Source organism: Cupressus sempervirens, chromosome 10 (assembly GCF_028749045.1).
Source record: "Cupressus sempervirens isolate cs-2001-9-10 chromosome 10, ASM2874904v1, whole genome shotgun sequence".
Taxonomy (NCBI): domain Eukaryota; kingdom Viridiplantae; phylum Streptophyta; class Pinopsida; order Cupressales; family Cupressaceae; genus Cupressus; species Cupressus sempervirens.
This window is the reverse complement of record NC_143127.1, coordinates 906,670,849-906,689,439: the sequence shown is the minus strand read 5'-3', so window position 1 is coordinate 906,689,439 and position 18,591 is coordinate 906,670,849. Positions and strand designations below refer to the sequence as shown.

The 18,591-nt window shown below is 34.7% G+C and overlaps 1 protein-coding gene across 1 annotated transcript in view; it reads left to right on the top strand.

Annotated features, from left to right (window-relative positions):
* The window catches only part of LOC149536933 (LRR receptor kinase BAK1-like), a 54,043-nt gene extending 35,722 nt beyond the window's left edge, over nt 1-18,321 (top strand). The window contains exons 4-11 of the mRNA XM_089806131.1: nt 961-1,104; nt 4,533-4,604; nt 4,726-4,797; nt 5,018-5,115; nt 5,280-5,420; nt 8,165-8,506; nt 9,038-9,432; nt 17,798-18,321. Of these exons, the coding sequence (XP_089662257.1) occupies nt 961-1,104; nt 4,533-4,604; nt 4,726-4,797; nt 5,018-5,115; nt 5,280-5,420; nt 8,165-8,506; nt 9,038-9,432; nt 17,798-18,112 (1,579 nt within the window). The 3' untranslated portion in view covers nt 18,113-18,321. The remainder of the gene's footprint in view (nt 1-960; nt 1,105-4,532; nt 4,605-4,725; nt 4,798-5,017; nt 5,116-5,279; nt 5,421-8,164; nt 8,507-9,037; nt 9,433-17,797) is intronic.
* The last annotated feature ends 270 nt before the right edge of the window (nt 18,322-18,591 follow it).

Genomic DNA, 18,591 nt, shown 5'->3' with positions numbered 1-18,591 from the left:
TTCCAAGAAGGAGAAAAAATATATAGGGCCAACAAGTTGTTTTGTGTTGTGAAAATTGAATGCTTAAACATAGACTTGATGCTTTACCTTTAGCTGTTTTTTCACGCTAGTACTTTTCTAATCCATTACTAAATTTCATTTCTCTTCTATTTTTAACAAATGCCAATATAAAATTTGCTTTTCATGTAAAATTATAAAATATATTGCTCTATATGCAATGTCAACTAAAAGAGAATAGTGCCAATGCTTAAATGAGCAACTGAAGTTTACTATAGTTTTAAGCAAAAAATGTGTAGATGGTATTTCATGGAGTTTGATTCTAGTGCTATTCCTTGAGAACCAAAATTTGATTGCAGACTTATTTTGATGGAATTTACTGGAGTCTAAATACTGAAATCTTTTCCTCTCCTAAAAACTCCAAGCAAGGTTGAGTATATGGGTCTTATGCAGCTGACTCTAATCCTTCTAAATGAAGATTCAAGATTAATTGTCAATTTTCATTCCTTTTTCAGAATTAACAATATGTTGAACTTAACATTATACTTGCTATACAGTGAAATTGCATTTTGATGCTGGGGAAAATTTGTATCAGCAGCTGCCTATTTCCGATCTTCCTTATTATGACTTGTGCTGATCTTGATGTAACATTTAAACATACTATTTGAAATTTGTAGTACATCGTAATCACATGTATGGACTTGATTAGTAGGTTATTTAAAGAAATTACTTTCCTTCCTTTTGCAAGAATGGTTAAATTCTAGTCCAAGGCTATCATACAGTGCTGATGAACACAATATCAGGAGACTTTTTTATTATTATTTGAATATGGTCCTTTTTGACCAAAACAATTATTTTATGCATGCCTTTCTTCATTTCGTATTTATCTAGAGAGGTTTCATTTTATTATGCCCATTTATCTTTTTATTTTAGTGATCATATTTTTGGGTGTCCATGTTGCAGGGAGCTTTATGGCAATACCATTAGTGGGAATATCCCTGAAGAATTGGGTGACTTGAAGAATCTTTTGAGCCTGGATCTCTACCAGAATAACATTACTGGCTCAATTCCTCCTACTTTGGGAGATATGACAAATTTACGTGTGCTGTAAGATTAATGGTCCTCCTGTTTATTTGTTTAGTTTTTCTTATACATTTTAATGTTAGAGTGAGGGAAAAACATGATCTTTAAGTCATCTTATGTGAGAAAATATGTACTTTGATTTGGGGCTCCAATAATATAATTGTTATTAAAAAAATTACTTGTTTAGAAAGACAAATTAAATGATACTCCATACATCATTCCCTGAGTTTGTGGCCTGTTTGTTGGTACCTATATGAAACTTAATGTTTGTACAATATGGTGTCTTTTTGTCATCAATTTATTATCATTTGAGCACTAAGGTCAAGGATACTGTTCTCCAAGCAGTTATGTGAAGTCATTGCGTCATGGTCTTGTTTGTCAAGTAAAGACTCTTCCTGTAATGTCCACATTTTTGCAAGCATCAGAGTTTGTTTGGATTAGCCTATCATTGGCCCTCGTAAGCTAAGTTAGATGGTTAGAGGGTTCCCAGTTGCCAGAATGGGAGGCTCTTTCTCTTCTAGAGTACAAAAGCATTAAGGATTGCTCTTTGTTTGGTTCAGTTTGGTACACCTACTATTTATAGTGTCTTTTATCCAACATTTCAATATTTAGCAGGACACATGGACCAACGTAGTGATGACCCTTGGCACCTTTGTTTTGATCAGCTATTCAGGAATTTACTAATTATAGTAAATCAGGGGTTGATAGAGATGAACCCTTACTATTTGTAGTAAGGCACCCCAGTTAGCAATACATGCATTGGGTGTTATCTGCCAAAAATGGCAGAGTACTGTGCCAGATATGGAAATAGTTCTATGCCGGATGTGGAGAGGTTCCTATGCCAAATGTGGAAACTATACACAGAAACTATATGCCAATACAACCATAATACTACACCAATAGCCAAAATATACAGATTATACTGAGATGGAAAATCATCACTTTATTGATTGTACCAAGGGATTATATTACCAATATACTGATGTTCTCAATATTACCATTCCATTCCAATTCCCAATGATCCCTAATGTATCACTCTTGTTGGTTACAAGAGCCAACTGTCACAACTCCTGGTACAGGTTTTTCCTAACGACTATATTAAATGCCTCAATTACTTTATTATGGCCTACATTATCCCCCCCAAAAGTAGTCATCTTCTAGATAACCAAAACAAAATGGTAGACTAGTGAACTATTGAGACGGGTGAGAGGATGTCCCCGGAATCACTGTCAGCCGTGCCAGCTGTTGCCTCAAGAGTTTCATGTCCCTCTCCGCCGTGAGTTGTTTCGTTTGTGCTCCCTGTAGAAGTCTGAGTGTATCCATCCTGTCTTCCTCCATGCAAAAAATCTTGATGTGTTGTGGATCTATGCCTTACTAGTTATTAATCAGATCTGTGGTTTAAAACTTTAAGTTTCAAGGTGTGTTAAAATTTGAAGTTTTCAACACAACTGATTCAACTCCGCCCCACCCCCCCGTCCTGCCCGCCTTAGTTGTGTGCTGCCCTATTTCCATCAATTGGTCTATAAACTCTGAATTTGGAATCTAAAAATCAAGAATTATATGCTATCACATTCTGCTACTTCAAATTTGATAGAAAGTTGTTAGATAGAGCAGATTGTTGAACAAACTATGAAATATGCATTCTGCAAATAAAATATTCCGCATAGACTAAAAAAATGTATTCTGGAAACTTCCCAGAGAGAGAAAACCAGACTGAAGGCTAGCCCATACTACCTGTATTTAGAATACCAATTTTTACCAAGTACAATAGAATGATTGGATGCAGGCTGCCCCATGCTCCTCCAATGGTAATACTACTGTCTCAGCCTTTTTAACACACCTATGAACAGCTGGAACTTCCATCCTCTATAAAATTTTGTTCATGTCTACCATGATTTCAAAGCCAATACAAGGCACTATTTATAGATTTTTCATGACAACAGAGCTCTCTAGGGCCCAAGAAAATCTTTTACAGTCACCAGAAGGTACACAAATGCCTTTTCGGTTCAGATTCTGAGTTATAGCATGTGTATTGTCATTAATGTGGCTGCAAATGCATTACCATCTAGGACACTACCACAATTATGGCACACTCTCTGTGTTTTTCTGCTCTCCAAGCCTTTTCAGCATGTCACTGTACTTTGTTTTTTGGATTCATTTTACTGCTCATAAAATTCCATGTCTTTGCATTTCTTATTGCAGTTTTTATTATCTATTTGGATCAAGTATCATTTTATCTTTTTTTGTTATGTGGCATCGCACATTTTATCATTTTGGATGATGATGTTATCTTCACTGGTAACAGGGTCATTGCAGTCAAAGTTTAAATCTGATTTATGTACTTTTCAATGCAAGAAGCCAACTAAAACTAGCACCTGGATGTATAATTTTGGCAGACTGATGGTTTTATTTAACAATATTGTCTCATAAATTATTCTGAAAGTTTCTAGAAAATGGTTTATATGGCTGAGTTGTGAGTCTGCTTTATGAATGGAGGGTGGGCAGAAATAGTGAGTCAATTTAAAGGTAGCTGGTAGCCTGGTTTTAACACTAGTAATTTCAAATATTTACCTCACTGGTAACCATGTATCCAGGTTGATGAAAAACATAGGTTGAGAGTAGGATCTTGGTAGAAAAATCTATTGGGGAGATTTAGTTGATCAAAATATGAATGACACACTGTCTTCAATCTAGTTGCAATGTTGCTTTGTAAGGTACCAGAATATAAAGCAGTGGTTTTATTAAAAAAAATGATACAAGTACATTTACTCAATACCAGATTATCACAACAGTTGTTGCTTTATAACTTAGCAGAATATAACCTGAGAAAACAATTTGATACGCTAATATTAGTTAATTTAGTTACAATACAATCCAAGGCAACAGCATTATTTGTGGGAACCAAAGCACACCGAAGCTTTTCAAAAATCTGGTATGTCATGCTCATAGAAAACATGAAGTTCATTACCACTATATTTGATGATGTTTGATAAAGGCAAGTTGTACTCAGTATTTGGCATTTGCAATAGAGGAGCAGTTCAGAGACACAAATTCACAGAGAATCTTTGTGTCTTTTCAAATATGACCATCAAAGCAGTGTATTGGATTGAGACAATGACAGTCATATTTTACTTTCTGGCTAGAGTGTAAATAAAATTTGACCATTTAGGGAGTCGTCTAAAGCTATTAAAGATGGATCAATTTCTGTATTATAGATCAATTTTGAATCCCATACTTAATGTCTATTCAAAACTCTCTCTCTCTCTCTCTCTCTCTCTCTCTCTCTCTCTCTCTCTCTCTCTCTCTCTCTCTCTCTCTCCCCCCAGTATATGCATTCTTTTCATGCTCATTTCCCTTTTGTTCTTTGTGTAAGATGTTAATTCAATATATTTTCCCTATAAAACTTATGTTTACATATTAGCATTTCTTCTTGTGCTATTTATGAAGGATAGTCGGCTAAATAACAATAACCTCACAAGAGAGGTCCCTACGACTATTGCAAATATCAAAGGTCTCCAAATCCTGTAAGTTAACAATCTGTTTGTGTTTGTAGCTTCTTTCCATTCCTTCTAAGCTAATATCTGCATTATGTAATTTAAAATATTTTGGTCTTATTAACTGAGTTGCAATTTTTTTGAATTTCAGTGACCTTTCTAATAATAATCTCATGGGCAATGTCCCATTAGTTGGGTCTTTCTCATCGTTTACTCCTATCAGGTAAATGTTTGGAAAACATCAGTCTTTTAACTCCATATATGTGAGAATTGAGGACTCCTTGCTGTTTATTAAGATGATTTGGTACAGTTCAATATCTTATGTATATAAGAAGTTAGCCTTTGAGATTAATTGTGCTTGATTTCTGGTCAAATCAAACAAGAGCCACATTTAGCAAGCTTTGCTTAACATTCCTAATATGAATAACCATTGATGTTCACAGTTTTGCTAATAATACAAATCTTTGTGGTCCGCTGGTTGGATTACGATGCGATAATAAGCAACCATATTCTCCTCCACCATTTGTGGAGCCCTCACCAGGTACTGCAAACAATAGAGGTTTCTACTTGCTTGAAAGTACATATAAAAAAGAGAGATAATTATCCGTGACACTGTTTCAATAGCATGTTGTAATTCTGCACTATTTTTGGTGCAGTTTTCAATAGGAGTTATAACTGGGTAGTTTCTTCTTACTTTATTTGCAGTGGAGGAAAAGAAAAAGATTCGTCCAAAAGCCATTGCTGGGGGAGCATCTTCAGGTGCTGCTCTCTTGTGTGTTGTTGCTGTGATTGTATTTGCACAATGGCGTCAACATAAATCACATGATCGCTTTTTTGATGTTCCTGGTAGGTAACCTTGTTAAATGTAAATATAATATTCTTGATTGAATAATAGATGTGACTTGATTTATCATCAAATCTATAATGTTCTGACATTGGTCAGAATAGGCATTCTTGTTAGAATCTAATAGAAGGATATATTTATGTTGAAGTGCATTCTTTTCTAGTAGACTGCACGTAAAAAGTGACTAGATTTCATTGTCCATATTTGTCAGAAGAATGAATTTGTAAAGATTTTTGGATAGAACACTGGGAAATTTCCCACTAATGTTTCAGATCACTCTCTGTGATCCAACATCAATATGAAGTTGGCTGAGAGTGTTCAGCAGATGCTAAACCCCTTAAATAGAGCTCGAAGTTCCAAGATAAGCGACTTACCTCAGAAATTGCACATCCATAATTTTATCAAACAGTTAACAGAAACTAAGAATCACCAAATTTTCAATGTTTCTGGTCTTGAACTATCAATTGCTTTCAAATATGTTTAAATGAGTTTGATTTTGCAACACTTTGAAACATTTAAAATGGATTTACAAAAACAGAGTAACTCTGATTTATCTTGGCAAAAAAATTAAGTGGAGGAGAAGCAGTTTGCAGTGGCCAATAGCTAATCTACCTGATTTATTATCCCTTGGTGAACAAGTTGTAGAAGTGGATTACAATCAATAATATTTCCTTGTTCTTGGTCAATCTTCCTTTGAAACAACTGATTTTATCATTTTTGCCTTAAGCTGATATGTACAAACAAAACTCCGACCTTTTGACCCTTTTCTCCGTGTTCTGCACAGACTTTGAAGGAATGTTAAAACTTAAAAAGTCTTTTTTTTCGCACTGGAAGGTTCCTTGATTAATTTGGAAAGCCAAAAGCTATAATTGTGGACTTCACAAATTGTTTGGATTGTGTCAAAACAAGAGTACTTGAGCACTTTGAAATTTTGGGAAGACTTCAGATTCTTGGTCTTTACAATTTCTGGAATCCTTAGGGATCATACACGCCTTAATAAAAAATCTTAAGCTCAGTGAAACACTGAGGAAACAATTTCATAACTCTCTCCTTGGAGTACCTGTAGACTTCCTTCATTGTTTGGCTTTTGAGTCCCACTTGCCAAGACTCTTGGATTTCCATTGTAGTCTCTTTCTTCTCCTACTAAAGCACCACATCCATTGAAAGAATCACATGCTTGTCACAGGGCAAGTTGTTTAACAAGTGTAGTACTAGATTTTCCTTTTCTTCATCCGACATGGACTGATTCAAACAATCAAAGGGATTCAGAATTGATTATTGAGTGTAACCTCATGAAAGGAGGTACATCCATTCTCAAGATATTCTCTCCAACTACTTCCAAGATGATGAATGGCCTATAACTTGGAGGTTTTGTCATCTTGGCTTGTCCTGCCCTTTGCCTAGGGACAACCAACACCTTGTTTCCTCATCTCCCACTTTGAGATGAGTTCCAGACGATCTTGGTTCTTGTATTTCAATGGAGACATCTCTAGTTGCTCCTTTACCTTGAGATGGATTTGAAAAATTTTCTCAACAAACTTTTTTTTTGTTGCCACCTACAAATCCAGTCCTTGTTGATCACCTTGCTATTCAACTAAATATCAAGTTAACAGTAAGCAAATATGCTAAATATGGTTCAAAAGGTGACCAATTAGTAGAGGAATGGATTGCCCTATTCTTTGTATGCTGGGTGTTTCAAAAGATGACTGAATAATAGGGATGAAGGTCGGGGAGTGATCCACTCTTTGCATCAAATAACAAGCTCCCTTCTGAATATTCAGTCTTTGTTGTTTCCTTTCTTGTGGTTAGATTTTCTGTGGCATGATCCACCCTGTTTATTTCTTATCCTCTTCTTTTCTGTCTTAGTGCTACTTTTTCTGCCCCCCTCTTTCTTTCTGTCCATCTTTAACTCCTTTTGGGCATCTTCATATTGTTCCATTCTTTTTAGTCTCACTTGACCTTCTTCTTAGTTTGTTCTTAGTTTTTATTTCATTTATGTTGCTTTTCCAATCGCTCTCAATCATTTTTTTCTTCATCCATTCATCAACATTTTCTCTGCACTTTGTGCCGCCTCCACATTTTCCTTTGACTTGTTCATTGTTCTGTTGATGGTTTGCTTTTCTTTGTCCCCCTTTTCTGTTTTCTATCGTTCCTTGAAGTCATTTTGTCATCTCTCTTCTTTTTCTTTGCTCCTCTTTTCTGTACTAGCATTATTACTTTTCCATTCAGGTTAGTGATCTTAACCTTGTTTTTCAGTACTTTTTGCCTTACCTTTTCCTCTCTTTATAGTTTGAATTTTCCTTTGTTTTATCTTTCTTTTGATTTGTATTTTAAATTTCTCAATCGTTTTTTCTTTTCCCATTGATTCATTACCTTTACTTACCTTAACATACCTCAAGCCCAACACATGCCTATCTTGATGTTCTGTTGTATTTAGTGTTTTTCGCATAGCAAGTTTATTCCTAGTTTTTTGGTTAATCATGTTGGCTTTATATTCTCCTGCACATTTCGTGAGGCATCATACTTTTCTTGGCATTTTCAGCTTCACTTAGAGGATTTGGCATCAACATTCCTCCCTATTTTAAACTTATTTCATATTGGTGATGGATCGTAGAGTGTGAACTAAGATGTTGATTTAAAAGTTTCCACATTTAATGCAAAAATATTTATGAATTCAAGGTTATTAGATGTTATGCCATTCCACATGGTTCAATATATTAATTTATTGTAAGTATGGGCTTTGCAGGTGAGGAGAATCCTAAAATTCACTTAGGCCAGCTTAAAAGATTTTCGTTAAGGGAATTACAGGTTGCTACTGACGATTTTAGCAGTAAGAACATACTTGGAAGTGGTGGGTTTGGAAAGGTGTACAAAGGACGCCTTTCCAATGGTAGCCTAGTGGCTATTAAACGTTTGAAGGAAGGACGCACTCCAGGTGGAGAGTTGCAATTTCAGACAGAAATGGAGATGATTAGCAGGGCAGTGCATAAGAATCTTCTTCGCCTACTGGGTTTCTGCATGACACCCACTGAACGCTTGCTTGTTTATCCCTTCATGGAAAATGGAAGTGTTGCATCTTGCATACAAGGTCTGCAAAGTTATCAAATACTCTTTTCCTTTACATTATTGTCTTGTAAAATCAATTCAATTTCTTCTGTCCATATATAATGGAGTGTTTTTTATATTCTGTTGTAAATTAACTTTCAACTGCTAACACATATATTATTTATATTGACAAGATACTCGTCCTAGATAAATAATAAGCTAGAAATTCTGGCCTTATTTCTCATGTCCGTATATCTTGAAAATTGACATCTATTTTATCTTGTAAAGGTCAAGAGATGGTAGATTCAGATGCTATTTATGAACAGCCATGCCATGATTTTCAAACATAATTAGGTTTTAGTTAGCTGCTCTATATCGTTCAAATGCTTGACGTTCAAAGTTATAAGTCCTGCTGTCTATTTGTTTGTGAAATTAAGAAACTAGTATGGATTTGCCATTTTAATAATAATAATAGAGTTGTCCTTCTGAAGAATCAGATGAAACTTTGTTGATAAAAGTTCTCCAAGTGGCCTATGAAATGCCTAAATTTGTTCTATTTTTATTTTTTTCTTAGGGAAAAAAGAAAATGAGACAACACTGGACTGGACTACACGTTGGCACATCGCACTGGGTTCTGCAAGAGGTCTTTCTTACTTACACGAGCAGTGTGATCCTAAGATTATTCACCGAGATGTTAAAGCTGCTAATATCTTGCTGGATAAAGACTTTGAGGCAGTGGTGGGGGATTTTGGGCTAGCAAAACTTATGGATTACAAGGACACCCATGTGACAACAGTTGTCCGTGGTACGATTGGCCACATAGCACCTGAGTACATTTCTACTGGAAAATCTTCAGAAAAGACAGATGTATATGGATATGGAATTATGTTGCTGGAACTTATCACAGGACAAAGAGCCTTTGATCTTGCACGTCTAGCAGATAATGACGATGTTATGTTGTTGGACTGGGTATTTATCCTCACTTTTCAAATTCATTAAGGATGATTTATATCTGATGGTATCTTTTCCCTGCCAATTCTAGAACTTGTGATTCATATATTGAATGCTCTCTTTATATCCTTTTAACCACAACATAATTTGGCATTATTTAGTAATTTACACATTTTGTAGTTTGGCTTGATTTTTTCTTTCGACATGCTTTTGTTTGTGTTTCTCTCACACATGTATTCATTCATGTAATTTTGTATAGGATGGTACCTTTTTTGTTTGTTTGAAGAAAAATCTTATGAAATTACACTAAAGAACTTGAAAGTGACATTGGTTAATCAATAGAACAGGGTAAAGCCTCCTCTAGAATGAGTAACATCTGGAAGTTTACCCCAAGTCAAAAAAAAAAATATACCTTACAAAATATCATTTGGCTCTTACGTGCATAGTCATTTCATTCTTAAACATGTTCAACATACCTAGGATGAATCAATAGGTCAAACACTGTAGGAGTGAGTGCAAGTTCGCAGTGAGACATTGAGGTTTCCTCTTGATTGAATCCTATCAACAATCATCTCTGAACAAAATGAAGATCACAAGCTCTTAATCAAGTTTTATGATCTATATGTATAAGAGATAAAGTGGCTTGCAAACTTGCACTCTCTTGGGTTTATTGAGTTTTCCACGTGTTCTGTTTGAAAATGGTGATTGTTTGTCAAGACATTGCCTCTTGAGGTGGACAAGGAAATAAAGCTGATTCTATATCTGGAAGTAGTGATTTTATTGAGGGTTCAAGCAGATGCACAACAAGGTGATCATGAACAGTGAGATAATCTTCCTCTTTAAGATGTTACTTTAGGAGAATGATCTGTTCATATAGCAACACCTATATCCCATGATTAGTACATCATACCTCTTGATGATGTGGTCAACAATCAAATGTTTAGTCAACGTGCAATGACTATATCATGTTTCCTTGACATGGTTTTATCCAACTAGCCTATACTTTTTTTTGTTGATATAGTTGTATTTGACTATATAATAACTGTTTTCTGCCTTTCCAGTAGTTATAGAAGCTGATAGATAATTGTTTTATGCTTGGAAACTGTTGGACTTTTTAAATTAGTTTTACATAGTCAAGGCACTAATCTCATTCTTGGCTGATTATCTTCTGTCTACTTCTTTAAGAACTTCATTTGTGAATAAATATATATTTTAGTACTCTATGTTTTCATTATTCCAAGTAATAGTTTTATTGGAAATTAACACAAAACATTTGACATTGTTTTCTTGTTAGATATCCATGCCTTTAGACCCCAAAGAAGGTTGGAAGAGACAGCAATATGGGCATTTACAAGAGATCACATGGTTTTTAAGATTGATAGAGAAAAGAGAACCAGAATAAATGACTCTGATTGGCAGTTGAAGAGGCTCTAGTAATGCAAATCTGAAGATGAAGCCCCAAAATTGACTCCTCCGTAGATGGAGAAAGAGATGCATATATGAGCAATTGTCAAGGCATAGATGATATTTCAGTTAAGGAGAAGAAATAGAGCCAAAAACCTTAGGGACGAGGGTCTATTAAAGAGAACCTATAGATCTTAAAGGTGAGATAGGTGTACAAAATGTTGAAGCTAAAGGAAGAGTAGAAAATTATTACATAGCCAAGAGTGCTAGAGGAGCACTGAAATGCCTGAAATAAAACTCCTTGACATGCAAGAACCAAGCACTAGGGTTTGTATCAGAACAAAACTTTGGTGACTCCATCATCAAGCCCCAACTCAGAAGACAATCTCTGCCCAAGTTTGCAAAAAATGGATTGAAGTACTTTATGCATTTGTAAGACTGATCAAGCAATCTAGAATAAATGGCTAATATTATGTGCATATTGGCTATGCTCTTTTCCAACCACTTTAAGAGGTATAATGTTGATTTAAGATCGCTATAAAAAAACTGAACCAAACTCTCAAAATATGTGGCAGATTAAAGGTCTTTGAAGAAGAATTCAAGCTTCTTTGAGACCACAGTGGAATTGTAGTATAAATCTATAATACAAAACTGTGATTTGCCCTTCTTGAATGAAGTTTCAGTAATAAATAATAATAAAATGAATAAATCATAGGTGAAAAAAATGGCAAAATATTGTCTAAGTTGTGATATTTCACGGAATATGGAGGACTGTGATATAGTCACAGTAACTATCGGCAACAAATTAAATAAGAAAGGCACTGTGATTTTATTTGAAAATCTGGCACTAAAATCCAAAAATCATGCAAAAAAAAACATTGAAAAAATTGACTTTATTTAGGCTTTTAATATTTATGCACAAGTAATATGGTGATATTAGTTCAACACAAATGTGCAGTGCCTCCTATTGGGACTACACTGTAATTTGCCCCAGAATACCCTGATAAGTGAAGAATTATATTTAGAAATGTAAATTGTCAACTTTATATCTTGAATTAAAGCCTGCAACCAAGTTAGTTATCATTCTGAAAGATGAATAAACATATAGTCCATTGATGCTACAAATAGAATTCCAATCATCATTAGAATTTACCTAATATACATGTGGGATTGCCTTTAGGTTTCTCACAACAACCCATTCATATTATGGAGCACCATGGGAAATCTGCTAGACATAATTGCAAACTTTAACTTGCATAAACGAGTAAACTGAAAAGTGATATCAAGCATAACACAAGGAAACTCACAACACCATATTTTGTTAACTAGGGAGACCCTGGTCAAGGGAAATCCCCAGTGGGGATGGTACCCACAAAATGATCCACTAATCAAAAGTATTTTGTGAAAGATGGTGACCTGGTTAGGAGTCTATTACATACATATTGTGTATCAATCCTTGTTAGACGACAAGGCCTTGTTAGAAACCTTAACCCTGTTAGGAGTTATAATTACAATAAGAAGCTGAGCTCGCTGCTCTTACAAACATATACAAAATTACTGGCAGTGTAGATGAATCCCAAAACCTTGACTGTGCTGATATCTTCAATATCTGATCTGCCCCTTGTAGTTCCTTGCATCAAACCTAAGTCACAAGGTTCGAATTCGAGTTCGAGTTCGACAACTATAAAATTCGGATGAAGTTCGGCAAGGTCCAAAAATTCGGAAAAAATTCGACAATAAATTCACCTTGTATAATTTTCAAAAAAAATGAAAATATATGATCCTTCCTCAAATTAATAAAAAAATTACTTTAATTTACTTATTTACAAATTAATCAATAAATTATATTAATAATAACTAAAATAAACTATTTATTACAATATGATTTTTGTATTTAGATTAACAAGTATATTAAAATAATACTAAATATTAGATATTAAAATTAAAAAATAATATTGAGTTAAACTTTTAACTTATAAAATAATAAATAAACTTAAAGCGATGTAATAATAATAATAATAATAATAATTAGCAAACAAATTAAAACTTTAAATTATAAACATTAGTAACTCTAAAATAAACAAACCGAAAAACCTAAAATGTAAAGTTTTATATACATTGAAAAACTTCAGAAATTTAAAACATTTTAGCTTTGCAACCATTGGCCCATCGGCAAAGCTTTGGCAGAGATAAACGACTTCGGCAGGTAGTGAATTGGCAGGTTTCAGCAACCAACGCCGACATAGGGGTTTCGAGGAATGTTAAGCCACGCATAGGGAAGCAACCAGAAGTGACGGATTCCACCAACGAAGCAGCCGTTAAAGCTAATGCAAACAAGAGACGATTTCCAAGAACACATTGATAAATTTTGCCCTTGGCCATTTTTGCCGTACGAACTTGATGCGAACTTTTTCGAACTTTAATATTTTTTTATACATTCGCCGAATTTCGAACCTCATGCTGAAAATTCGGCAAACCTTGTGACACAGCATCAAACCATGCATACAAATGCCTGCTCTACTATAACCATCAAGCTCACATCTATACAATACCAACAAAGCATGCATATAGCAATCATATTGTTACAATACAATTGGCAACTTCGCTAAACAGAAGTTCCTGCCTTTATACTGAAATCTTTAAACTATCGGCCTTAATCTTCCTCACACGTTACCAAAACTCAATGTTAAAATCTACTAGCTGAGGGTTAACATCTAGGATGTTGTCCCTACCTTGTCAAGTTCTTGATTTGACAAGTCAAATCAATTCCTTGCCCAAATTGCCAATACTCTGCTAACTGTCCTGTTTGTGCGATGTCAAACCCGTCCTTGGAAAATCTTATCAAAACATATGCAAAACTTATTATTAAGTTTAGCGGCCTTATACATTTCTTCTATGATGTCCATATTATCTTTCTTCCAGCCCGCAGACTTATACCTGCTCCCAATGAAGCTCACGGAATCAAACAATCTGACTGCACACTGCTTTACTGCTTAATACTTAGACAATTTTATTTGTTAATCATCATCAAACTTGATACATATCTTCAGCGTCCCTAGTACATCATAATGTTTCCATTAATGACAACTCCTATCAAGTTACCTCAGCCAAATTGCCAACAAAACCATACAAAGCACCTTAAGCTTATCTATTGAGCTAGGAGCATGGAATAACATCCACCATTCGGCTTCCCAGCCCCACTCGGGGTTACTCTACTTGAATGGGACCTTGTGCTACTTGCATCCCTTATATGTACATTCTCCCCTCCAAAATGGGATGGCAGATTGGATGAAGGTTTTTAAAGGAATCTTTATTTGCATAGGCAAAAGAGAGCAAAGCCACAACCTATGCTACAACATTAAGGAGATATTTTTTTGATTGATTTCTGAAATTACAATAGCCTACATCTGTATTTAGAGCTACAGGAAAGCAGTTTACTTGCTGTACACAAAAAATCTAGACAAAACAAACATTTGATTGCTTTGGCGCACATTGTAGTACCTATTTTGTAGTCGTAATTTTGGATTAAGTAGCAAAAAGAAGTTTTCAATTGTTTTGGTAATCTTTGTGGTTGGTGCTCACTACAATACCCAAATCATTACATGAACAAAAAAAAAATGACCAACTCAAACTCTTGTAGGCCATATGCATAAGCTTTTTTGGTCTATAATCATCATAACTTGCAAAGTTGTGTGTGTGTGTGTGTCAGAAAAGCAATATGTTATTTGCATACATTCCTACTTCCCATCTAAGGAAGACATGATAACAAGTCTGCAAAATCAGAGTTCCATGTATTTTCATCGTACCAAATGCTTGAGCAGTATATAATTTGCTATTTTAGTTCTATTAAATGTGAAATTGTGAATATCCTGTCTAATCTAATGCTTTTCTCTCTACTTCCATGCATTTGCTCCAATTGAAGTCCTCCTTTATTAAGATTTAAAATAGGAATCGCACCCTTTCATTTAGATCGCCATCTTTGCAAGAGACACCTTTTCATAGATAATTGCTATATTTAGTCAACTCAGTTCACCCGTTTACAAATAAACTCAGTTGGCATTCTTTTATCACTCCCAATGTTAATTGCCTTTAATTTCGGCCGGTCCCCTTGCATACATTTAATCGCCTATACTTCATTATTTAAAGCTGTGACCACGGTCTATGACGGGGGCATGACAAAATGATAAATGAATCTTTACAGAGTGTAGTCTAACATTTACCTATATTATTTTGGGTCGGTTCCCTTGCGTACATTTAATTGCCTATACTTAATTTTTTAAAGCTGTGACCACGGTCTATGCCGGGGGCATGACAAAATGATAAATGAACCTTTACAGAGTGTAGTCTAACATTTACTTATACTATAATAACCAAATTGGAGACAACTTAAAACTTGTGATAAAATTTGACAAATGAATAGTACCAAGAGGTTTAGTTATTAGATATATAAATTGTTCCTAATATGTGTAGAAGTGGAGAAATTTTATCAATATTACCATTTCTCAAATGCAGTGGCAATGAACCTCAACATGCTTGGTGTGAGCATAATCTGGGAGCTTCACTAAATTCAAGATTCCCTAGTCATACAAAAGTGTCAGCATAGTCCTACAAAGCTAAAATTTGATAATCACATTCTTTGGTGCAAATGCCATTTGACATCTGTTTTGTACTTAGGTTTAGTGAAAAATTAAGCTACAGTGTGCTGGAGCTCACTTTGCCATGAAAGAAATCTGTAGTCCAAGGAATTATATTGGTAGTAGTTGATCTTTAAGTATCAATTAAGTACAAGCAGAATCATATTTCTGGTAACTTGAAATCATCTTCCTTTTGATAAAGAATGACAAAATCAAGAGTATCTTTACTACTCTGACATATTCCAACATTTGTTTTGCCACCTGCCAATGAACATGTTTCAGTTGGTCAAAAAGATTTGATATACACTAACAATGTTCAAAGATCTGATTGTTCAAATGTAAGATATATCAAATTTTACACCAATTTTAGAGAGATTCATCATAGGTTGACATCTTCAACCTGACCGCCACAGTAAAGTGGAAGGATGGTCCATAAACATGGAGGATATTCTTCACACTTGTTCCTTAACAATGAATTTCAGCCTTAGCTAAATATAGAAAGGTAAAAACAAGACAAAATTCAAATAGCATTAATTGAACAAGGAAATGAAACATAATAGAGAACAAACACCATAAATGGATACACAAATATCCTAGAGACTCTTTGGGTGAAAAATCTGGCAGAAAGGTGAGCAAAATCTCACTTAGTGCTTCAAAATTGACATCACGAAGAGCTCCCAGCCCATAGGCTTTCTGGGCAAAATCCCTATTCTCTAAGCTCTAAAATAACCTTCAAGACATCTCAAGTTCTTTCTCTGCCTTTACAGCTAAGATAGTCCCAAAGTTAAACACTTAGAACCCAACTGGAATTTTCCAGATACAACCCTGAACAGTGCATAAAAGTCATTAGGAATTATCCAAACATGTCCCATAGGAACTATATATGATTAAATTTATCAGATTCCACAGTATGTGATGTTACGTTATAAAGCACTTGGGAGCCTAAGAGATTGAAAAATCATGCTAAGAAGAAGAAACATGGAGAACTGGCATGCCTATGGATGCCACAAACTGCTATGACAAATTCACTGCTTTTGACACAGAGGTGATTTTGTTTTCACTGAAGTCACGGATAAATTACCATTCTAAAGATGAATTTGCTGTCTGCAGAGACAGGTGATTTCAATACAGTCAGCAAATTACTCAGTTTGCAGGGTTTTCTTGTGCATGAATGTCCCATGCAGCAGTGAGCATTCTTCAGAATCCAAGAAGTTGTCTAATATACCAAATCATGCCACGAAGTACAAAAATCAGATCCTTCATGGACCAAAGGATTAGAAAATGAAAAAAACCATGCAAAACCTTTCCACAGGATTCGTTGCAAGCTTGACTTGATTCACAAAATTAAAATTGTCATGTAGCCAAAACTATGTATGTATGCAATACAAAGGAGGCTTAGACCAGTCATGTCAAAAGAAATACACATATTATATTTCAGATGCTGTAATGCATTGACCTGGTTGCTTGTGATGAAAAGAGCATCAACATAGACAACAAGAATCATTATGCCATCAACATTGGCTTAGACATAGATATTTGGGTTTGAAAAACTTCTTTTCAAACCATAATACTGAAGGTTATGATCAACTTTAATGTACCAGGCTTGTCGAGCTTATTTATGCCAGTATAGAGATCAAAGAAACTGACAAATCAGATGATCATAGCAAAGTATGCAAAATCCATCAGGTTTTAACATGTAATTCTCCTCATCCAAATCCTTGTTCAAAAAGATGCTTTCGAAATCCTTGATACACTTTCGGACCAACAGAGTTGCACTAGAGAGGTAACTGAAATGTCACATTTTTGGTAGGAGGAAATTTTTCCTCGATGGTCTTTTCTTTTCTGTTGTGAATGGCCCTTTGCAGCAAGACGAGCATTGTTTTTATCCAAAGTATGGTCACCTGTAGTTGTACATTTGATATAAATTTCAAACTTCTCTTTGTCAATAGATGGAAGGGACCCATCCAGGTTAGTCTAATATCAGGGGAGGAACTTGTGTTCTGTATTTTCGATTTTCATGGTATTTTTATTTTATATTTTTAAACTTATTTATACTTTTTTACTGCAATATTCCTATCGGATAAATAAACATTTTGGCTGTATCCTGTATTTGCTTCATTGTTGGTATGAATGTGTTTGCCTTTTCATTCCTTTTTCTCTATTGCTTTTGCAATTGCTGAGTTATTATCGACACGATTTCTAATGACTTCATATTTTAAGCAATTCAATCTAAAATATGAGCATTGAGAATTTACATCTCTAACAGCTAGATGCCAAAAATAAAATTGTGATAAATTGTAATGGTTTTGTTTAACATTCTGCTCTTCTGTATTTATAATTCTTAGGTAAAAGCCAAGCTTGCAAATGGAAGAATTGATTTGCTGGTCAGCCCTGATCTCAAGAACAACTATATTGAAGAAGAGGTTGAACGACTTTTTCAACTTGCTCTACTGTGCACACAAGTTTTACCAGTGGACAGACCAAAGATGTCAGAAGTTGTTCAAATGTTGGAAGGTGATGGCATAGCCAGAAGATGGGAAGAGTGGCAAAGGACTGAAGTTCAAAGTCAAGGGTCTGGACTTGTCAGCCGTCTAAATTCAGAATTGATGTTAGACTCATCATGTAATCTTCCTGCAGATGAATTATCTGGCCCAAGATAATCGTTTTGAATTATTTATTAATTTATTTCATCTTTCAAAATTTTACATTCAAAAGTTAACAATGTAGGAGTTCCATTCTGTTATAGAAAAGAATATTGTTGCAAAATTTATGATGCCCACCTTAGGACCATATCATGAGAATAACTCGAGGCAGCAACCATATGTCAAAAATCATTAGCAGAATTAAAAGTACAAACTGTCTTTATATATTCAGGATCATTCTTTTCATTGTGAATGCACATATGGTCTTTTAGCTTGAACAGGTAAGAGCAGGGGAATCTACAGTCAAATGATTTTCAATGGTTGATGCCTAGGTTAGGTGATCTTTTCAATCATAATTATTTACCAAAAAAATTCTTTCTAGCAACAAATAATTGGCATATGCCAACTGTAAGAAGTGTATTCCTCTAGCAAAATATATGGATAATTGTAAATGGTAACCTTAATTTTATCTTGATGAATAGCATTTGTTTTTGGCA